Here is a 23,988-nt window from a genome sequence, read left to right on the forward strand (position 1 = left end):
TATCATAAGTGCAGCTCTTACTTCTTTGCTACCTACAGTTTGCCAGTAAAGTGGAAACAACACAGTGTACTAATCAAGATATTCAGTTTTACAATCCCCAAGCAATAGCTTTCAGAACCTATTTGCGAGGATAATTTGATATTGGTAGGCACTCTGATCTGGAAATTTCAGACATGAGGCTGAGAGAAAAGCAACAAACTTCTCAACCGAAGGAGTTGGTTTCCAAATACCTTTCTCCTCTTTGGGATTAAGATTGCCATTTCAGTTTCCAAGCATTGCAGGTACTGTGAAGAAAAGATTATTTCCTGGGAAACAGACCAGCTTTGTTTGAAGTTCTCAAAGCATGTTTTGTACTATTTTGTTCTGAACAAATAATACCAATGATTTTGGTTTGCTGCGCTTTGAAAACAGTATTCTGGGCACAAGCTTTGCTGATCATGCACAGATATACTGGACTGATGAAAAGCTAGATTTTGGGCTGGAAAGCATTTTGTCCAAACAGGATGGATGAGCTTTGTTATGATACCTCATTTCTTGTATGTGTGTGCACTTAGACACCAGTATGTATTTTACCTCAGCAGGATACAGGTCTGTGTTTGAACAAGCATATGCAGGAATTGTGGTCTTGGCTGAAGAAAGAACATGTTGATAATTTCACTGTTATATCCTTAACCTCACATTGCAATTGCTTTGCTTTATCAGGGCTAAAGATTTTCTAAGCTTTTTAAGATTATATTTAGAGAGCTCAACTGTGGCTGTTTACAGATTTCGAGCTAAATTGCTTTGAGATTGGACTGGTACAAGTGTAGCTCCAGCAGGGTTGATATATTTAGCCTCTCTTGTTCCTAATTTAAATACTCCTACACTCTTCTGCTTTGATGATATTTGGATCATAGGAGTCAACAGAAGTCTCTGTTTCTCAGTAGCCAAGTATTTTGTAGCAGAAAAATGACTTTTGACTGGGGAAAGAGCTGCTGGGATATAAAGGAAGCATTGAGGTTCTCATGGGTTTGCATGGTTGGATGTGGATTGAGAGGAAAAAGAAAGGCTTTTCTGAGAATCGTCATCATGACGACTTGTTATATTCTGAGAAGCAAAAAAAGACTTGTGTAGTGGTTCATTTGCTAGAGACCCCCCTTCCCCCTTTTTTTTTCAGTGACAGGGAGGAAAGGGTGTATCTGTCACAAAACCAAGTCCAAAAGTACTTGGTTCAAAATCAAGTTTGCGTATGCAATGCACGCACTGATGGCACGAGAGATGCTATCACTACAGATGAGCATTTTGGTACATGATCAATGCCTCCTGCCCTGCCTCTAATTCCAACTACAACAGTTCCTGGGAAATTGCAATCCCACAGTTGATCATTTGACAAAATAATCCTCTCAGTTTTGCTTTTCACTGGTCACCGCCACGCCTCATTATTGACTGAAACTTTATTCTACTTCCGATGACATCACAGTCCTCCATGTCATCATCTCACCTCTTAACACAGAGGTCAAAGAAGAAGAATAAGGAAATGATGTCAGAAGTGTATTTGTTGTGCAACTGTCAGCAAATGAATACACTACTCAGGAACTGTGATGATACAGAAAGCAAAATCCCAAAGCTAAAGCTGTCAAACTGCAAGGACCTCAGGGGGACAGATACAAAGCGAAAGCAGCAGCACAGTCAAAATTCGGAAGACGCTAAAGTAAAAGGGGGGAGGGAGGGAATGTTTTAGAAATCTCTGCAACTAAGTAACATCTACGTACACTTTTAAGAATTGGTCTCCAATCAAGCACTTAGAGGCAGATTAAATGCCATTATTTAGAAGCTGCGACAGCCTGCACTACTGTGCCTTCAAATGAAGGATGAAGTACTACATAATTGTAATTGAAGGAAAAAGGAAAAAAAAAAGAAAGGGGGGAAAAAAATTCAGTAGCTTATCAGAGGCAGCTGTAGGTACTGTATAAAAATATCTACTCAGGAGAGAAATTCCTTTGTTAGGATGGTGAGATGTTTAATCAGGTACTTACAGAGTCAGTCAAGCTGCTTTTTGATGTTTACACTGGAATAAACCTAGATCAACTCTTAATTTACACTGCGTGAGCTACTCTGAGTTTATTACTTATATAAAGAATGTCAGCACAACTCCAGAGCTATCTTTGCTTATGCATTAATTATAAATTAAAAGCTAAAAGCTCATCTTTTCGATTTACTGAATTATTTTTACCTGCACATTGGGCATTCATTAACAATTGCAGACATTCATAACCCAGGCCCTGTGTGTCTGAACATCTACCCTAGTTTTAGTGGGGGAAAAGCCAGACATTACTGCTAATGCACAATGGTTTGAATGGTTATTTTGCTCACTGGCAACATCTCTGCTAGTAAAACCTAGTGTCCTAAGATAGAATTGAAGGCTTTTTCCCCCCTTGCTTAGACTTATGTAATTTCTTCTAGGAATCTGTTCTTGTATTTTATTAAACTCTTCCGTGCTTGTCAACTCTTTTTAAACCCAGTTTTATTAATTTAGAAGACTACACAACTCAACTCTCTTCATAAGTGTCTTTTCATAGTAACTGCTAGAACTCCACTGTGCCAGATCTATACAAACAGGAGTGAATACGTAATTTATAAGGTCTTTGAAACAAGAATCAGAGTTAGGTAATGAATTAATGTACATTGACCATTATAGGAATGGAAATAAAAAAGTCCATGAGCAGGTCCTTCAAATTTTGTGGACAGTTTTAGATCAAACCTTGTAAACAAACATTTGTTGACCAATATAATGCCTCCAGAAAGAAAGCTGTCAAAGGCAAAACCTTTCAGGATGAAAACAAAAATACTTCAGAACTTCATTATTCCTGAGTGTGTTTTGGAAATGACACTGTCGGGTACTTTGCTCTTGCTAGGGCTATACTCCCTCTGCCAGCTAGTCTGTGGGTAACTCCAGATTATTTTTTAGGAACCATCCCTGACTATACTATCATCCAAACTCTGCACTGGGCTGAGTCAAATCCACAGCCATGACCATGCTAAGGCCTGGACAATATCAAAGTACTGGTTATGTACTAGTGCTTGGTCCTCTAGATAGAACTAATTGAGAGCAGTTATGAGCTGAAGTGCAGCGCAAGTCAGGGTTTCAGAATGAGTTGACAGAGGTTGTTCCAGGGAAGTAATGTGAGGAACACTACTCTGCACACTGGTCACACCATGAATTAGAGTGAAAAAGCACAAAAGGATGGTGTCCTGTTCATAAGGGAAGCTCACTCTTGCTGTGCAAGCATTTGGCACTTCCCACAGCATCTTGTGTGTATTGTGGCTGTATTTATTCTGCTCTGTAGGAAGAGAAAACATGACCTAGAACATGGAATAATTTGAAATGTAGAGCATTGTTCTGTGGGCTATTTTACATCAAGCAGCAGATGGTTGGACATAGTAAGTAGCTAAACACAATATAGTACTTCCAAAATTGAGAACCTAGCTTCTGGATTTCTGAAAGAAGCATGGAAGGGTGGGTGTTGTTGAGACTGTGGAAAGACAGTGGTTTTGATTCAGTATGTTATGATCATATTTTGACTTTAGCATAGTAGTAGAAGACCATAGTGGACCAATATGTTAGAGGAAACCTCCCAACTAGCATGGATGGTGATGACCTGAGATTTCCACTCCCTTAGAGGGAACACAATATGGGACTGTATTCCACAGAAATGTGGTGGGCAGAGCACTGGTAGGATCCACAGTCAACATGGATAAAGCTTCTTGTATTAACAGGCATGAGATTATTTACCAACATTTCTCATTGCCTATTTATTGCTCACTGGCAGGAGATTAGATATGAAATGCTTGGGAAATGAAACTGCACTTGTGTAGTACTTTGGGAGTAAGTATACACCTTTCCTTGTCATGCCTGGGCAGAAACTGTCTTCACTGACTTTTCTGTTCTAAATTGAAGTGTACTCATTAGTGAAGCTGTGTAACCAGAAATGGAGGAAAAAACAAGAGGTTGGGATTGGAGTCTGAGTTTGCACTGGGTCCTATCACTCAGTGGCTCTGTCTTAGCTGCGAGCGGTACAAAGACTGGCCAACATGGAGAGACAACTAAGAGAGCTATAGAAGGAAGATGTGTCCCAGAAAAACAATTTGAAAGATTACAATCTGGTGATAATCTAGAGAAGATTCCACTAAGATTGCTTTGGAGTGTAACCAAAAATTTAACAGAAATGGAAGGCTTAATTACTCTAATTACTAATTACTCCTCCCAAGCTTCAGCTGCATGTACAGTTTGAGGACTACAACACAGAGATGCTGGAAATCCAGCTCTCAAAAACTTATTTTCAGGCTTAAAGCTAACAGAGTGCTTCAATAATGACCTTTTGATCCGGTTTTTTGTTTGTTTGTTTGTTTTTGACTTTTTTTTCCTGTGCAATCTTTGTCATCTTTTATTCCTCCGTGTTACTCCGTTTCCTGTTTATTTGTAATGGACATAGCACCACCCTATCCTGAGTTCTGTAAACAGGACTTCAAAAGGCCTGGAAGATTCCTTCATCAGTATGTTTTTAACATGGGCATCCACTTCCCTTTTTAGCTTGTAAGGCGGTCAGTGCAAAGAGAGGTTACAATATGGTTTACATACAAGGAAATCACTATCAGGTGGAAAAGCTTTATTTCATCGCATTTATTTAAAGCGATAAAGCGTCTGACGCTGACAGACGTGTTCCTGATGGGGATGAATACCAGCCTCTGGCAGCCCAAGCGGCGCCTATCGCGGCCCTGCCTTTGCTCAGCCTGGGCCGAGCGATTCCCTCTCCCACTCTCCGTTTTTCCCAGCCAGGAACCGGACCCGCCGGCGACCGCGGGATCACCCCACACCACCGCGCCTCGGCCGCGGGATCACCCCACACGAGCGCGCCACGGCCCCGCCCCGACCCGCGGCGGCTGCGGCAGCTCCGGCCCCGGCGGGCGGGGCTGCCCGGGCCCGCGCTGTGCCCTGGCTCCGCCGCGCCTTCCCCGGGCCCCGCGCTGCCTCCTCCCGGCCCCTCCTCCGGGGCGGCACCGCCGGGCGGCCCCAGCGGCCCCGCGGCGTCCCGCGGCCGCGGCGCGCACAGAGGCGGCGGCGAGCGGAGCTGCGGGAGCCGGCCCGAGGCAGAGGTGGGTGCCGGGGCTCTGGCGGCCTCTGCGGGCGGAGGGAGGCCCTTCCTCCTCCGGCTGCCCGCGGGCAGGGCAGGCAGGGCCGGGAGCTGCTGAAGGCAGCGGGTCCGTCCGGCCTGGGCATCCTGGTGGGGCTCCGGGCGGCTGCCCGCATCCCCTGCCCGCCTTTCCTTGCGGAGCCGCCTGGCTCTGGGCAGTGACAGCTGTGCCCGGGTTGCTGGGTGCATCGTGGCTGGACACTGCTTTGTGCACGGGATTAGAGGGAAGATGTGATGTTTTCCAGGTGTCCCCTCAGAGGGAGGCACCCTGCGTGGGGATCTCGGCTTTGGGTCCGTCCGCTCTGTGATCTGGTGGTGGCCAATGCCTTTCTATGTGCTGCTGCTGCTTCCCCTTTGGCTTTAGGAATTTTGCTTCTCTTTGCCTGGCAGCTGCTGATGCAAATCGCTGCATTATGCCCCTGTTTCACTAATACTTTCCCTGAGCCTGAATAACGACAGCAGTAAGAGGACGGAGGGATTTAATGACATAGCAGAGCCTGGCTAGCAGCAATGCAATGGCTACGCGGGAAACTAAACTTTCAGAGATATTTTATGTTTTTTTAATGTTACCCCCCCAACAGTTCTTATTTTTCTATTGGTTAGAGTATCTCCACTTCAAGAAGCAAATATACCTTCTAGAAGCAAAACTAAAAGCAAATGTGTCTTGTGGGGAGGAGACAAAGCACTGCAATATTGTCATCCCTGTCAAATAGAGGAATTGCGTAGAGGTGGTATCCCAGCCTTGATGTTGCAGACCATCTAGCAGATCATTTTTCTTCTCACGTATAAAGTCATAAACCTTGATACATCTTTTGCCCTCTAGTTTGGCTCCTATTTCAGAGGGTGTTTAGAAGTGGTTTATTTTCTGGATAGCTCTATCTGTGTCCCTGCTTCTGCTGTCTCAGGAAGCAAACACTGGTAAATGCTTAGTGTACACACATAATGTTTTGTTGTCATCAGTGCACTGTTAGAAGTTAGATAGGTGAACTCCTATTAGAGTAAAATGAACCTGCTTCCATGAAGAGAACTGGAGAAAAACTGGGGAGATAGTGAAGGCAATCAGATGGAAAATGTTCAATATAAATACGTTATGATTTTAGGCATAAAGTCATGGAAATAGTTTCTAATGGTTTTAGATGATTTCTGCTTTTCTTATAGCTCCAGGTCACTAAGGCAGATAGACTACCTGATAATCTGCTTACCTGATGCAATGGGGCCTGTTTGTAAGGGAATTGGGCAAGTTTAGTCTTTGACCCTTTTCCATACCTGGGCGTGTGCAGATGTACAGATTTGTTTATTTGTGAACATATGTATACACACAGCAGTCATCAAAACCAGTTGAAATACAGTAAAAGCTTACTTTAAACACTAAAAATGCAGAAAATATAAAGTCTAGTGAACAAATTTGTTTTCCAGTCCTGTTGAGAGAAAGCGTGCCAAGTCATGTGAAGTGTCTGTAAAGAGTAGAACTACTGCGGTTTTTCCACTCTGATTTATGTTCCCTCACTGACAGAACAGTAGCACGGGACAGCACAATGCATGACTTACCATGTATTCTCAGCTTCTTCAAAAGTTCTTGGTTTCAGGCATCAGTTTGTACTTTTAAATTTGTTGTAAAATTTGAACTCCTTTATGTAGGGTCAATCCAAAGGGGTCCAGTCCTTCTGTACATTCCCTCAAAGCATCTCCGTGAGGAGGGAAGCACTGTACAGTTGGGAAGTTTAGGTACAGTGAGACCAAGGAAAATGTGGAAAGTCTTCCAAGTCTCTGTGAAAGGAGTAGACAAGTCTTGAGATATGATTTCAGGACTGCCTGGAATTTCCAGAGGTGTCCCTTGTACTGTGCACTGCTGAGTCTTAGTTTCTCTCTTTGTTTGGTAGTAGCAATTGTATGGGTCAGTGATGAGTCAGATCATCCCATTGATCTAGCTAGAAATTATTTTTTCTGGCTTTAGTGGTGTTACGTTTCAGTGCTGACAGAAGGGCAAGATTTAGGAGAGTGGGGAATGTGCATCTGGGAGGTTAATGTGGGGGCTGTGGTTGTACCCTTCAGCCAGCCTTGAAATAATTTTTCTGGACTCTTGGGTACCAGTTTGATACCCTGACTGTGGGGCTTTTGGCCAGTTCTCCCTTTGTTTGAACTTGGGGATTCAATACAGGCAAGTTTTGAGTCTTCAGTTTGAGTTTCTGATTTTAGCTGCTCTCAAGAAAATACTCTGTCCTTTACAGGGACTTAATGAAGTATTGCACCAAGTAAAGTTTTAACAATTTGAAATACAGTGCAATTCCAAAACCAGAGGAATAGTCATATATTCAAAGTCCATGACTGTGAGTGAGTGTGAGTGGGTGGGTTCTTGGAGGGACAGGCAGCTTGGAAGATAAGTTTGACATTTGATCTATTTGACTCTCTGGCTGTTGTAAGAAGTCACAATTTTTGGCACTGGCCTTGGGTAACTTGGAATAGAAGTCAAATAGTTCCTAATAGAATTAAGCCCAGAATAATCCCAACCCTGAAATATTTCTGGAGGTTTGACTGGCAGGAAGCACAATGCTCTTACTCTGGCGTAGAGTCAGCCACAGGCTCAATTTTGCTTTCTGATGTGGGACATAAAAGTGAGCTGCACCTGTCTCCCAACTGACCAGATGTACTGTCAGATCACCTGCAGGAATGTGGTCTGCCCCATGCAGCTGTGACTGTGGGGAAGTCTGGAACAAATGTGAGTGTAATTGGATTTGGACAGAGTTTGCCCTCCTATTTACAGAACAACCAAAGTCACGCCGCTCAGCAGAGTGCTCTGGAGTTCTCCCTCAGCAACTTGTCCACATTGGGGTCATGGTTGCTTATGGCTCCCTTTCAGGTCATGTGTCCAGGTTTCCTTTCCCAAGAAAAAAGAATATGCAAGGAGAGTGTTTGTGTCTCACTTGGGTGAGCCTGGCCTGCTGCAATTGGGATATAGCAACAGTGGTAGACCCTGCTTGCAGCCAATGGGAGCTGCACCCTCTGAGATAAAAGTCTCAGTAACTTGCCCAAAGTTATGAGGGGATCTTGTAGGAAAGTGGAGCTCTAAACGGAAATCTCCTAAAGTCCTGTGCAGTGTCTTCATGGCTCCTCCAGAGAAAGTAAATCCAGGCTCTGATTTTACTCTGGAAAATGCACTTTTTTGGGGTTCTGCCTGGGCACTTACTCAGAAAGGGTGGGAATTTATGGCAGTGACATTAGGTTGGATTAATGTAGAAACTCATAAATACTTGAAAAAGGCTTTTGAGAGTTCTTAATGATTTTCAGTTTCCTACCTGAAATGGCTTAAATTACTAAAGGATTTGAATGTGACAATCAAACAGCATTAGTGACTTTACAGTGTGTTGACAGCTTACTACTAGGCAAAAGTACATATTTTAAAAATGATAGAATGATAGTTATTAAGAGCTTTTATAGTTAAGAAGTCAACGTTACTATGGTTGTTGCAGACATGAAGAGCTAAGATTAATTTTGAAAATATTAATCTAGAGAATCTTCATCTGAAATATTTTATCTCCCTTACCTTTTTATCATTAATCTTTTTTAGAACATAACCTCTGAAACTGTTTTTCATGGTAAAGAATATGTCAATAGTAAAATTCCATTAGTTGCAGTAGGGGGATTAAGTGTTCAGTACTGCTGACAAAACTGAATTGTTTCAGAGTCAGGACTAGAAATCCATGATATGCAGTAAAAGAGTGTTCATAAGCACTGACTTTGAAGTATTATAATTTACTTACTATTTTTTGTAAATGAATAATTTTCTTGAAGGGACCACAGTCTGATTCTTAATTATAGTACAGTCCCTCAAGCTTTACATCTTCAAAACAGAAACCAAGGGCAGGTCAGGGGACCAGACCAGGTTTGTAAAATTTTCATAGTTTCAGTGTCAGCAGCAGAGGTGCAGTGATGTATTTTAACTGAACACTGGCCCATCAGTTTTTAACTTCCCTGCACCATTTCAAAACACTTACGGAAGTTCTTTGGAGGAAAGTTGATTTGTTTTGTGCTTATGCCCATCACTTCAACCATGGACCAGGGTCTCATCATCATATCAAGTACTAAAAGTGTAACTGAAATATGTGTCTGTATTTTTTGTGGGTTTTTTTGTTTGTGCTATGTTTACCATTGCTGTAAATCTTCCTCTCCTGGCCTACAAAGCCAGTCCACAATCATAACCATAGAGCCTTAGAAAAGGGGCTGAAAGAGACCTAAATGTTACCAAAGCTCATTCTTGGTGACCAGACCAGCTAGCACCATCTATTCTACAAAGCTCTGTAAAGCTTTAAAAGAAGGTGACTGCTTCTCAACTGGGCATGGAAGTAGTGCCCAATCCATCTTAGCTCTTTAGCTGTGCCTTGGAATTGCTGGGAGAGTGCTTATTGGCCTGTGCCTAAAAAAAGCAGATTTTGAAATTTAAATAGATTCAGTAGAGATGTCCAGATTGTAATGGTCAGGCCTGTGATGGGATATGGGTTGATTTGCTGCCTTGGGCATAGGCAGAGCAGCAATGTCTTTCCCAAAGGTTCCAGTTGCCTGTTACTAAGCCAGTCCCAGCAAATGTTTGTCCTTTTTTCAAAATGTTCTGCATTGGAAATTTCATATCTTCCAGAGGAAGTGTGTTTTACTTTTTAATTACCCTTACAGCATGTCACCTAAATCAACTGTCTGTTTTTTAGAACATGTTGAATAGCACTTGCATCCCTTAGTAATTTGGATATGTGTGGATATCTAATCTATTATTCATTAATGTTGTGACACCTGATGAGACACCAGGTATTGCAAAAGGAAAAAAGGCATTTAGTTCCTATGATTTTCGGTGCTTTATTTTGAAAATTGCTGTAAAGAAAGATGAAATTGTAAGGGGAGGAGCTGAGCTATGAAAAAATCCCCAGAAAAACAAACAACCAAAACTATGCCACAAGGGGTACAATTACTGGCTTGTCCAGTGGAATTAGGACATAGTCTGGTATACCTGTATGAAATAAGTGGATTATCTAGATGACAGTGTGTTTGATCTTACTTGTGGCATCCAGCAGAGTGGGAACTTAAAAAATTATTTATTTTGTTAGGTCAATCTTTGCTAAGTGGATAAATCAGTTAATAATAAGGGAGATCACCAGCTATTTATTTTTAACTTATTTTTCCACATGATGATAAATTTTGAAAAATGGCTGCTGTTTTTAATGATCAAAAGAGTTGGAAATTTTCTAGGCTTTCTGGAAGGTGATGCTAGTTATATTTACATTTAAAATTATACTAGAAAATACCTTTAATTTTATAATAGATGCAAAATGTAGAGCTGTGAAATGTCTTCTGGCAAAGAACAAAACCCAAACTATTTGAGAATCCTGACAAAAGCAGTACAGACTGTTCTCACTTGCAAGCTTAGATCAAAGGATTCTGAATTTTCCCAGCACAAAAAAATATTCAGTACTGTGTCCACTAGCATGGTATGAGAGCAAGAGTTTTACTAAACTGAGTATAATGAACAGGCAGGTACTGGGGGTGTAACCCATGACGTAAACTCGTGTTTACTGCTGAAGTTGTGCTGCCTGGTCAGTAAGTGAAAGACTTTTTGGAGCAGCCAGAGTGAAGTGTTCCTCCAAAACCACATCCAGTCCCTCTGGGGTTTGAGGAGTGTTGGTTTCCTGGAGTGCTGACATGGCATGGATCAACTTTAGATTCAGAGTACAAACTTACAAACCTCAGACTCCAAACAATCTCAGCTTTTGTTGGCATGTATAAAAGGTAGGATAGAGGTCCTACAACCATCAGTCTAATTTCTGAACTCTTCCCCATTTTAACTACAGCATCTTTTGTTCCCTACATTTGAAAAATAAACCCATTTTTGTAAATTTCTTGGGAGAGTGGGGTTTGTGTGATCAGTCTCCCAGTCTGTCTTTGAATTCCACAATGACTTTGTGGCACATGCCAGGTTCAGCCCAGCTTGAGAGAGTGTCCACTACCAGCTCACAGTTGGAATGTGGCACTTTTTAAGGGATAAGAGTTTTCCACTGTATGGAGGCAAGCTGTGCTGAGCTGTTTGGCCTCAGAGCTTGTGGATGGTGTCCAACTTTTCTAATTTGTGGCTATAAAAATAATCTTTCTGTCCAGCGACAGGGCAGGCAGAGTAGCTACCACTTGTTGTGAGCAAGAATAGGTGCAAAATTCTCTGTTTAGGATTTTAGGAGCCCAGCTGGTGTGACTTGTAAAGAGGATGTGTGTGTCCTCTTGTTTGGATTGTTTGCCCAGAACTCTCCCAGTGGGGGTTTATAGACTGTCCCAGCAGTTCCTTCTCCACCAAGGAAGTCATGGCTGTTTTGCACCTAGAAATTTTGCTACTTCAGCAGACCAAGCATTAACTGCAGTGAACTATACTGTGTAATTTTGACCCCAACTGTAGCTGTATTTGCATTTAATTTAGCTCAATAAGAAATGTGTTTGTTTTTGTGCTTTACGTTGGAAAAATTGCCAGTAAAACCGGAAGTATTTTTCTGCAGCAAAGGGGTAATTTTAAAAATCTGCTTATATCTGTCACTCTGGAGGCTGACTTCTGACCTTAGATTTGTGCCTGTGTCATGCCAACTTTTTCAAGAGTTTAGATGGTGGTCCCCAAGATAGTTAGGGGGCTAAGACCTTATGACTTAGAAGCAGAGGCCAAGAAAACTAGCTTTATTTATTCTTCAGAATAATTCTTCTTTTGTAAGGTATAGAGGAAGCAGCTAGAATATTAGAAGTGCGCAGTGGTAGGACAAGAGGCAGTGGCACAAGCTGCAAGAAGGGAAACTCGGGTATCATGAAGAAAATTTCCTCTGTGAGGACAGGGATACGTACGATCAGCAGAACAGAAAGGCTGAGCAATCTCCATCCTGAAGACCCTGAGAACTCTGCAGGACCAAGGTTGTGGGCAGCCTTGGGCAGATGTTTGGACCAGGTGACCTTTAGAGGTCTGTTCCAGCCTGTTGTTCTGTGACACAGCGTAGGGTGCGGCCTGAGTTTCAAGTGCTGTTCCCTGTGAAACAGCTTGCCACTACATTTGCATTCAGGAAGGTGATGTTTCTAGTGTATAATAGCAGCCCAGAAGTGCTGATACCAGTTCAGTGCTGGAGAAAGGAATATAATTGCCATGAAGTTTTTGTGTATTGGTTTTTCAATAGGTGGCACTTTCTGGATGCCTGAATTGAGGGTTGTGCAGAAACAATCCTCACTTCTCCACACACTATGTAGGGATTATTCTTCCATTAGTAAACATCTGTCCTGGTTTTGGCTGAGATAGAGGTTTCTTTCTAGTAGCTGGTATAGTGCTATGTTTGGGATTTAGGATGAGAATAATGTTGGTAACACACTGCTAGTTTAGGTGTTGCTGAGCAGTGCTTATGTTATGTCAAGGAGTTTTGGTGGCTTGTGCCCTGCCCTGACAGGGCTGGAGAAGCCAGCCTGAGAAATTGTGAGGGGACACAGCCAGGACAGTTTATCCCAACTGGCCAAAGTGATATTCCATACTGTACGCCATCATGCCCAGAATATAAACTGGGGGAGGAAACTGGCCATGGGCTGCTGATTGTGGAATGGCTGGGAGCTGATCAGTGGGTGGTGAGCAATTGCATTGGACATCACTTGTTCTGTATGTTGAAATTCTTTTGTTTTTTTTATTATAATTTATTATTACAATTTTTATTACTTTCTCCCCTTTCTGTCCCATTAAACTGTCTTTATTTAGCCCATGAAGTTTATTACTTTCACTTTTCTGGTTCCCTCACCCATTCTGCTTAGGATGGGGAATTGGTTATGAGCGAGTGACTGTGCCGTGCTTTGTTGCTGCCTGGGCTTAAGCCATGACAGCGTCTTGTACAGTGAATACTTAAAAAATCAAACAGAATTTTTTTAAGTTAGTGCCTAGTTTAGACATAATCTTTTTTTGGGGTTTCATTCCCCAGTTGTCAGATGGGGAAACCATGATTGCTTTTCAGGGACAGCATAGTGATGACTACCCTAAATAATTCTTCCTTCAGAGCACAGTTTGTGTCCTGACCCATGTATTGCAACAGAAGTAAGGAAGAAAGCAAAGCCTCAGTCCACACAAAGTAGAGGGACTTTTGAAACAAACCTCAGGTGAACATTAGTTAATTAGAACAGCAATGCATGGAAAAAAACTGCCTTAATTGTAGCATTTCCTAAATTTCTGATTTTTTTTACTCTAGTGCTTTCATGGTATTCTTCAAATGGTCTTTTGTTTATAACTGTAAATCACAGTTAAAATTTGGAGCCATCTTACAGCATCTCATACGTCTTTTTTGTTGTTTATGAAAGAACACAGCTGAAAGAGTCTTTATCGTAGCAGATGCTGCTGCTGTGCAGTGACTGTCTCAGGCTCTGAGCTCAGTTCTGTTCTCATCGCCATCAACAGGAGGGAGTTTCAGCATTGCCTGCCCCTGCAACTGTTTCTTTTATTGATGTCCAGGTGCTGTAGTACAGCCTAGCAAAGAACTTGCATGTGAGTCTTATGCTCTATCCTGCACGCACAAGGACTTAGATGGATGAAACCAGTATCTTGGAATCTACAAGAGGGCCTGGAAAAATAGTGAAAACAATAGACACTAGAAGTCTTTAAAACCGATGCTGTTCGGGAAGGTATCTGCCTAAATTCACTCATATTTTGAGAGCCATTGAAAGACTTTCTTATCTTTTAAGCATGTCTAAATATGCATGTTAGTAATTTCTGGGGGACTGAATATATTGAACAGGACGTGTATTAATAATGTGAAAGCTGCAAACTAAATGCTAAATAAATGTAGGAGCAGGGGAAATAAAGCAAAGCTCTTCAACATAAGTGTAATTTTTAATGAAACTGCAGATACTGTTTGAAAAGGCTGTTTGAAACAAGAACAGTAAAGTTGAATTGGGAAACAATGTTCAACCTTAATGTATAACTAATGTCTGAATGCATTATAATGACCTTTTAATGGGAGAAATCGCTGTAAGATGGGGAAATAGACTTTGCCTTTAGTGTGGTGCAAAATTAGAGATGCTCAAAGCTATTCACTTGCCCTGCCTTCAAAAGCCTGTGGAAATTACACAAAAAAACCATTTCTGGTGTTGAGGGCACAATAAATGTTAGGAGGAGATGTTATTCTGGAAGTAATGTTTTTCTCCTCAGAGATAATTGGAGACATTTGAGCTTCAGAGTTTGATAGTGGTTTTGAATTCAACTGATTTTAATGAACTTTTGAAAGTTGTTACAATTTTCTAACTTAAAAGGTCCTTTTTGTGTGTCAATAGCTCTCTACAAACATGCTGTAAATAAATTAAGTGTGAAATCCTGATTTTGTGCCCAATTGTTAATTTGTGAAACAGGAGAATACTCTATTGCAGGATTCTCTATCTCTCAACTGTCTCCAAAATACAAAGCAGGGGTCAAAATCCAGTTTGTTCCCCTTTTTGCCTTTCAGGTCCAAACCATGAATTACGTTGGACAGTTAGCAGGGCAAGTGTTTGTGACTGTGAAGGAGCTCTATAAGGGTCTAAACCCAGCCACACTGTCAGGATGTATAGATATAATTGTTGTACGTCAGCCAGATGGAAATCTTCAGTGTTCCCCTTTCCACGTCCGCTTCGGGAAAATGGGAGTTCTACGTTCCAGGGAGAAAGTGGTAAGAAAATGTGACAATTTTTATATGTCCTGTCTGTGAGTTAACTGTAATAGCATGGAAGTTACTGAAGTTCTTTGGTCTGCTAGTTGAGGTTTTCTTTGGACACCCTTTATAAAGAGCCTGAATTAAGACAAGCTTCAGTTAAAATGGTTGTTACTGATTCTTGCAGTTCAGAGCATAATTTGTAAGACATTGACTATAATAAAAACCAGAACTAGCCATGAAATTTGTAATATTTATGTTTAATAAAGCAAAATTTCAAATGTGCTAATTTGAAACTATACTAGATTTCATTAGTGACTCACTAAAACCCCTTTGTTTGTTCAGTGTTCAATGATAGTTCCAAAAAGGGAGATATTAGTGAAGTAGTATTTTCAGTAATAGAACCTTGAGGTTAATTGAAGCTAGAAAAAAACAGTGAGGATCTTGAAATAAATGTAACTAGGCTGAGTGACCTGGTAGTGTATCAGATGTGAAGTTACCAGTGTGACAGATTATTTTAGAAAGTAATTTTTCACTCAAGAAAGTCTAGGTTCTAATGTAGCTAGAATGTTCAGCAGAAAGATCTTAAAGTCAGCGTGGACATTGTTTAATTCTTACTTAGATCAGAAAGAAATTCCAATATTTAGGATCGGTAAGTGTTGAAAGATTACTGTGCCAATGATGTACTGTGTCCTGAAATAGACTTGTGGACTTGTGCAAGTCTCCAAAAATTTTACATTGAAAATGGAGTTAGTGGCAAACATGGTTATAGTCAAAGAGAGAAAGATCTTCCTGAGAAGAAATTGAGATAGTTAGGGCTATACAGTGATATTATAAATGTGTAGAAGGAATAGTCACAGGAATTGAATGTAGATTTATTTTTCTTATTTGTGCTTTTCATAGTGTAAAGAGAAGTCTCTTTAATGACTTTGAAAGACAATATATTAAGAATTTGCATTTGGAAGTACTTCTAGCACGGTTAAAAAATAAGCTATGAATTAAAAGAGCAAATAGATTTGTCTGACAGGTGAAGCATTCAGAATTGCCTGTAAAAAGATTCAGAACTTTATGTAATGACTATAAACCTTTCTGAGTACAGGAGCGATGTATCAATGAGCTGAACAAGTTGGAAAAGCATTTTTGTAATTGATTGCTTTCTGAAGGGGTACTGAAAGAAAAAGAGTAGGTCACTTTTTCGTTTATTGTAATGTTTCCTACACTTCCCTGAGGAGCATTTGCCCAGTGCCAGCAGCAGGAGTAACTTTTCATATTAAAATGTATTTATTTCCTTCCAGGTTGACATAGAAATTAATGGAGAAGCTGTAGATTTGCACATGAAACTGGGAGACAATGGGGAGGCCTTTTTTGTGCAGGAGACAGATAATGATCAGGTAAGAGTCAAAATGACTTTTAATTCATTAAAAATCTGATTCTGGCTCTTCAGAGTCTGCTTTGAGTTAGGAATCTTGTTGAAAAATATGCTTTTATCCATTTTCTAGTTTTGAAAGTTTCTGAACAATATTCTGCCATGGAAATTTAATGTTTTGCTGTTACTTTAGGGTTTTTTTTTTAATTTCTGAGATTTGAAAAAGCTAAAGATAATCACACGAGTGAAAAGTAAATAATTTGCATGCCAGTGTGTGAACAGAAATGGCAACTACAGAGTTCACATGCTTCAAAGTTGTGTGCAAGTGATTAATGTCCAGGGACCTGTTTATGGCAGAAATCTTTAATTTGAACATATGCACCAGACTGCCAGTAAAAGTGCACATGCTCTGTAAACATCTGTGCACACATTAATTCTGGTGCTCCTCATAAACATGATCTCACAACTATTATTCATGTGGGGCTGTATTTAAATGAGAATGTCTGCTGTTGAGCTGTGGTTAAATACTGGTCCAAATAAATTATGGTCACAGTAACTTTGAGTAGTCCACATGTAATGTAATATGAAAAAACCTTTGCAGGCAGTTCTCTTCATATATCCCCAATAATTTTTTTCACTGTCTGGAATAGGATGAGTGTTCACATTTCTGTGCTGAGTATGACATTACCAGTTTCAGATGAGATTTTGTGAATGTGCATCTCTGTACCTTTATTTTTAAAATTTTTGTGTGGTAACAGTTATTTGGTGACTGAAACTACTGGAAATACTTCCATGAATGTCTAGAGATGTATATATATGATTGAATATTAGGGTGTTTGTGTGACCCAATTACAAACCATTGACCTTTCTGACTGCTATCTGTCATCTGTGTTGTGAAGGGGAATTGTATTTTACAAAATGTTCAGGTTCTAAACTAAGATTTTGTTTCTGCTCTGTATCTTACATGAGGTGGACAGAAATATATGCCATAACCTGGCCAATATTAGGTGCTCAGAGGATGCTGTATTAAGAGTATTGTCCCTGGTTTGTCTAAGGAGAAGCAGCTGTGGAAAAATTTGTATATGCCATAGGAGCATCCAATGTCAAATCCTTGTTATTTTTCTGAGGAGTAAATAACTAAAATTTTGGTAGTTTGTGCATAGGTTGGTGGTTGTATGACTGATGAAAGAGCTAACATGTTTTATGGTTTGATTTTTTTTTCTTTTTCAGGAGGTGATTCCTTATCATCTCTCCACATCTCCCATTCTGTCTGAGGGGACTGCCTTAATGGAATCCCAGCTGAAGAGGAATTCCATAGACAGGATACGAAACCTGGACACCAATGCATCCTCACAAGTCCCACCCCCAGCCCATGGATCCCAGCCTTCTACTGAAACATCTCCAGTCTCTAGCTCTGTGAAAAAAAGGAGGAAGAAGAGGAGGAAGTCAACTCATAAAATAGACAGCTTAAAAAGAGAAGACACACATGGAGACACATCAGAAGATGAAGACATGTTCCCCATAGAGATTAGCTCAGAGGAAGAAAAAGAGCCATTGGACAATTCAAGGTATCATAGTGGAATTGAGATATGTAATGAAAACCTGGGTTAATGTTCCAGTCCATGCCTTCTAGCAGTAATTTCTAAGTCAGAACATATGGCTGATGAAGGTGTTACTTGAAAAATTAAGCTTTAGGCTAGAAAGCTATTGGGAATGTTAGTAATTCAAGTAAAGAAAATGACATTAAAAACATAAGAACTCTCTGTGGTGTTGTGAACTAGATGGTTTGAATCAGATAACATTTCTTTATTTTCTTTTAGTTCAGGTTATGCCAGTTCTTCTCTGCTATAGGGTTTGTTTGCTGAGATATATGAAAATTCAGTAACTAAATGTTTTTTAAATGTCACTTCTTTCCCCCTATTTAGGATCCCTGTTCCAGATGTGTTTGTTGATGATGTATCTGACGTAAAGGCTCCTGCAGTTTCTGTGCTTTCTCAGTCTGCACCTTACCCTCATTCAGATGGAGAATGGTCACCTCTTCAAAGGTACTTTTTTCTGATAGTACAGTTCTAGATAGTACCCTTATTTTAATTTTTCCATTAGTGTCTTCTATGTGAGTACTATATGAAGTCTCACTAAAGATTTGGATATCAAACATGGTCAGTGACCATTATTAGATGAATACTTTTATATTTTCAGTAAGATAGTGTACCAAAACATCATGTTGGCTTTGTCCTTGATACAGCAAATGCATACATAAAAATGCAGGTCCATAAATTCTGAAGGAAATTTTTATCTGTTAATGTCACTGTTTGCATATAAATGCTGTAGAGAGGATGAGTGTTTTGTACAATCTGAATGTTTGCCTGATGCACACACCCTGTAAGGGCTTCAGTGAATGTAGGTATATAAGTCTTCAGTATTTCAAGTGTAATCCTTTTAAAAATTTCCCAGATGGGAATTAATATATAAAAATAAGTATTTTTAAATGAAAATGAGCTTTTCATGTTGTTTTTAACATAGATATGATATATTTACTGTGTGAAAAGAACACATACAGTAATTTGCTTGCTTTTTCCTGTATGTGTATTTGTATGCATGTGACTCTTTCATGTCAAAACCGAGTAGTTTGGACCTCCCTTTTTGTGTCTGTCAAAAAGGGACCATTTTTTGCTCAGTGCCTTGCACTAAAATTCCTGTTAGATCTGTGTGTGTGTGCCCCATGCCCCCATGTGCTCCACATCCCCCATGCAGACTACTGGAGTGCAGCAGTATTCACAAGACTTTGTTCTAACAAGTCTTATCTCAATATCCTGCCTCTGTAGTTGAGGGGCAGAGGAAGGAAGTGTGAGGAGATTATATCAGGGCAATGGTTAAATTGAACTGTTTTGAGTTGCATTCTGGAAGAAACGTTCTCCAGTGCCTGTAAAGCTTAATGTGATTGGCTTCACCAGGCTGCTGATAGCACTTGTCAATACCCTGCCCTTTTGATGGCTTTTGGAACTGTGTGTTCTGTTTGTTTCTTGTTTCTTTTGAAAACTCTCAATGTATAGTCAGCATTTGTGTAACTAATACACAAAGATTTTATGTTAATCAGCACTTGTGAATATAATGACACCCTGTCTTTCTCCCCACATGCTCTGCTGCCCAGTAAGGCTATAGATTGTAAAGGGCAAACCATTCTCCTCACTGTTCCAGCAGACAGAGGCCTATCTAACTCTTGTCCTCAACAATCTTCTCACTTTTCTCTTCCAGAGAGGTAGAACAGTTGTCCTCCCTCTTTTCTGGACTGCTTTTTAATTCTTTTAACACTTTACTACATTTTTACCACATTGAGACTATGTGAACTGCTGTTGTATTTGTAGCTGTACTTACTGCTAACCCAGACACTTTGAAAGTGACATTGGAAACCACTTTCTCTGTTTGCTTCTTTGTGTGCATTGAGTAGCAGTAAGTTACCTTGATGAACCATCCATTGAAAGAGGGTGGCTGATAGAAAATTCTGTCAGTGAAAGCCTGGGTTAAAAATCAAGTTCATTAAGATGATAAAAATCCTAAAAAGGAAGAACTTAGCTAGTGAATTCATTCCTCTGAAGACTGACATTTCCACATATCTTTTTACAATCAGTGTATATTTTAATGACATTTTTATCCCATGGTGTTCCTGAGTTGTTTGCTTGTGCATATATTGCTAAAAGCAAAACAAAACCCTCAGAGAATAAGTGAGTAATAAAAAATGCAAACCTTGTAATGGGAAGAGCCCCGTGCCAAAAGAAAACTCTCTCTAGGCCTTTGCACTAGTGTAGGATTCCTCTTTTCCACAGAGCTAAAAGTGGGTACAGAGACTTTCTGTGCTATCTTAAGTTCAAGAAGTCTCAAGATTCTGCAGTCAAGCTCTTTCACTCCATTAAGTCAATGGAGAGAAGTCACAGCAATGTTAAAAATTTAAAGTAGTAGAATATGACCTTTATAATTCTCCATTAATGCTGGGAAAGCTTTGAGTAATACATCAGGCTAAATTACTCATTGCTTATATCAACATAGTTGCCATACTAGGTGCTTAAAGCTGTATCAAAACTGATAATCTTGAGGTTTTTCCAGCTTCTAGGTCTGCCTTCTTTAACCTGATCATGTTGCAGCACCAAGTCAAAGGGAGATCCTGGGATGTTCAAAACTGTTGTCCTTAGCATGTTCTCATGGCAAGGAAGGGCAGGAGCACAGGTTGGCATGGAGCAGTGATGTGCTCTGGGTGGTTTCATGAACTTTATTCTGGAGTTCAGCTGTTTTACAGACTAGACAGACATTTAAAGTGCTGTAGCAACTTGTCTGATTGAAGCTCTGTGTTTGCAGCTGTTGAAATAAGAAATGCTCAGTGGGTCTTTCAGCAATTTTTTTTTCCTCTGTGTGAAGGAAGGAATGCTATTATGGCCACCTAAGAGGTGCTTCATAGGCTCTCAGTCATTGCTGTGACATGAGGCCTCTTTCCTTCTGATCATCTTTTATCACAGATACTTTTTGTCACACAGGGCTGGGCTTTTTCTCAGGTCATATTGCTGCTTTTTCAGGGATCTCTGCTTCCAGTAGAAAACACTGCAAAGATTATTGTAGTCTGTTATTGCAGAACTGCCAACTACAGGCCAAGTTCCTTGTTCTTTTTCATTAGATTAGATAAAGTGAAGTCATAGCTGTTAAAGAATATATAGGACTGTGATACAAATATCCAGCGTCTATGGGATGTGAATCAGAGTTGCTGAGCTAAATACCTGAAGTTTCCCTTCCTTCTTGTGTACTGTTGACAGGATGGGTGGCTCTGGTTTGATCTGTAGTATCTCAGCAATCTGTGCAAGGCAAGGCAATTTCAGCTGGGCTGAGTCAGTGCATAACTTAAGGACACAGGAATTGCAAGATGCAGTTCAGCCCAAGGCAAACCCAGACCATTGGGCAGCAGTTGCAGTAAGAACCTTCACAGAGCAGAGCTCTGCTGCTTTAACATACCCATATGTGTGAGTGCTGCATTTCTGGTACTTTCATTGTGTCCCTGAGAATAGAAATCACAGTGCTGAGTAACAGCTCGGGCTCTTCCCCACTCAGCTGTGTGTACAAGGGAACTGTATTTTCAGGGAAAATTTTGGAGAAGACCATGTTTCCCTCCACCCCAAATCTGTTCTCTTACTGCAAAGTGCAGAGGCTCTACCCAAGCTGAAGCAATACCTTTATTCTCTCAGGGTGTCTGAGTAAGTGAGCTTGGGCTGAGCAAAGACAGATTGGAGATTTTTCTAGGTAAAAAATAGGTATCTTGGAGGTTAAAATGTCTGTAGTGCACAGGGTAAGTAAGACATGAAGTGACAAGGCTTCCTTAAATCTAGATATTTTAGGCTTAAAGCAGCAGTAGGAACATTATTGCCTACTGAGATTTTTTGAAGTGCTCAGGCTACTGATTTCCCAGGTTTCAATGGCCTCTAAGTATGGAACATACTGCAAATCCTCCAAACTTTTCAGTGGATGATTTGGAAGTTGCTGAGAAACCCACTTGGCATTTCTTGAATCCTTAGAGCTTGAAAATACTTTAAAAATTGCACTGTATTGATTTCTTCATCTGTCAAATTATACCCTGAGGACTGATAAAAAATTGGAATTCTTAGGCCCTAAAAAGATGGCTTATAAATTTTATAATTTAATTAGGTATCATAAATATCTGTAACTAAAAAGTCCTAGTGTCTGTCCATATTCGAAGTGTTTTTTACTGCACAGATGAAAGCAGTGACTAATGTAGGTAATTAGGTCGCTGCTATTTGAGATGTGAATGTGAAGTAATTATTTTGGTGTGATCAGTGAATTCCATACCGGCTGGCTCTACAAAACATTGAAAAAGGGAGAGTTTACAATACCTTCCAGTAGCTAAGAAGGAGAGGAACTTTTCCCACAGGCATGTAGGGACAGGACAAGGAGCAATGGCTTTGAACTGAAAGCTTGGACTTTGGGCAAGAAATTCTTCACTGTGAAGGTGTTGAACATAGGTTGCCATGAAAATTTGCCATTGTACATAGGTTGCCATGAAAATTTGTGGATGCTCTATCCCTGGAAGTGTTCAAGGCCAAGCTGGGTGGGGCTTTGAGCAACCTGGTTTCATGGCAGGCTGATTGGACTAGATGTGATGCAGCCATTACAAACCATTCCATGATTTTACCTTTACATAAACTCCTCATGTTTGATTTATTCTTTATCTTTTTCTGAATAAAATGAATATCCACACCAGTTTGGCTCTTTCATAGAACTGTAGAATCACAGAAAGATTTAGGTTGCAAGGGACCTTAAAGATTGTCTTGTTTCAACCCTCCTGCTATGGACAGGGACATCTTCCACTAGGCCAGGTTGTTCAGAGCCCCATTCAGTCTGGTCTTCAGGGATGGGAAGTTCACAGCTTCTCTGGGCAACCTGTGCCAGTTCCTCACCACCTTCTCAGCTTTTTGTCCACAAACACCCTCAAGAAATTCTTCCCAGGGCTGCTCTCAGTCCGTTCTCTGCCCAGCCTGTATTGGGATTGCCTGGTCTCAGGCATAGCACCATGCACTTGGCCTTGTTGAACTTCATAGAGTTAGGCACTTCATGAGGTGGAAGCCTTTTGTTTTTAAGAATGAAAGTAACTTAGTTTGCACCTTTGATTTAGGAATGTTGTGGATTCTTTGTTGCTTTTAGATTTTAAATCAGGATTGGATGAGTATACTGAGACATGTTATAGCTCAGATAAAAAATGCAAGCTTTGTTCAGGAGGTCTTGGGGGAAATTCTATGACCTGTGTTATGCAGAAAGGCAGAGCAGATAATCTGAATTTTTCCTTCTGTCCTTGAAATCAGTGATTCATTATTTATTAATGACTGACTTGACATCATGTTCTTGACTTCATCACATTAAAAATATGCTATAAGCTGATAATCCACTAATTAATTTATAAATATTTGTTATCAAGTAATTATCAAAACAAACAGTTGAATATGTTTCAACTCAAAGGGCTCAAATTCTTTCTGTAGCTTTCCTGCTGTTTTCCTTATAAACATCCATCCAGTGATTGAGCTGAACAAGTTAGAAAGTCAACTGGATTTCTTAGATTAAAGTATTACTTAGTCAGTATTTCTTAGATTAAAGTATTACTTAGTCAGGGATAAGGTGTCTTGTTGATGTGAGTAATTTCTGCATTTTGCATACATTATTCATCTGTTGCTGCTGCTGGTACCATCCCCATTCTTTTTGCCATGCAGAAAACCAAAAACCCTCCTGAAATCAAGTCCAGTGTTTTTGTTTTCTCTCTTTCAGCCTCTCAAATACTGCTTCTCTGACAGCACTTACTGAAAAAGGGATGAGACCTCTGAATGCCAGTGTAAGAGGATCCTGAACTTTTAAACTATTTTTCTATGCTTTCATACCTCCAGTTGGCTTTTGATTATTTCAGTCTTCAATTCCTTGTATTGGTGGACATCAGTTTGGAAAGCACTCAGTGCTTTGTGGTTACTTTTGCTTTTGTAACATTTTTTGTTTGTTTTTCTTTAGCCCATCAGACTCACGTCCTCCTACTCCTCAAAGTGACTCAGAATTAGTCAGTAAACCTACAGACAGAAGTGGACTGAAGGATAATCCCCACATGCACTGGGCATGGGGAGAGCTACCCCAGGCTGCAAAGGTATCCAACATAAGTTCTTTAATTCCTGCTAGCATCTCTTGTGCTTTAATAGGGCATGTATGCTTAATCTACTGCAGACTGATGAAGATGAAATGGATCCTGGTTTTACGTAAAATTACAGTG

General features: G+C 40.3%; 1 protein-coding gene across 5 annotated transcripts in view; it reads left to right on the forward strand.

Annotated features, from left to right (window-relative positions):
* LPIN1 (lipin 1) overlaps positions 1–23,988 on the forward strand; it is a 79,642-nt gene that overhangs the window by 26,025 nt on the left and 29,629 nt on the right. For 4 of the 5 annotated variants that reach the window (XM_059842891.1, XM_059842895.1, XM_059842893.1 and 1 more), the window contains 5 exons: positions 14,642–14,842; positions 16,120–16,215; positions 17,421–17,758; positions 18,116–18,235; positions 23,736–23,865. In XM_059842891.1, coding sequence (XP_059698874.1) covers positions 14,642–14,842; positions 16,120–16,215; positions 17,421–17,758; positions 18,116–18,235; positions 23,736–23,865 — 885 coding nt within the window. Of the gene's footprint in view, positions 1–5,038; positions 5,134–14,641; positions 14,843–16,119; positions 16,216–17,420; positions 17,759–18,115; positions 18,236–23,735; positions 23,866–23,988 lie in introns of those variants that run through there. The other variant, XM_059842894.1, reaches the window with a different exon arrangement.

The sequence above is a fragment of the Haemorhous mexicanus genome, chromosome 3 (assembly GCF_027477595.1).
Source record: "Haemorhous mexicanus isolate bHaeMex1 chromosome 3, bHaeMex1.pri, whole genome shotgun sequence".
In the NCBI taxonomy this organism is placed as follows: Eukaryota; Metazoa; Chordata; class Aves; order Passeriformes; family Fringillidae; genus Haemorhous; species Haemorhous mexicanus.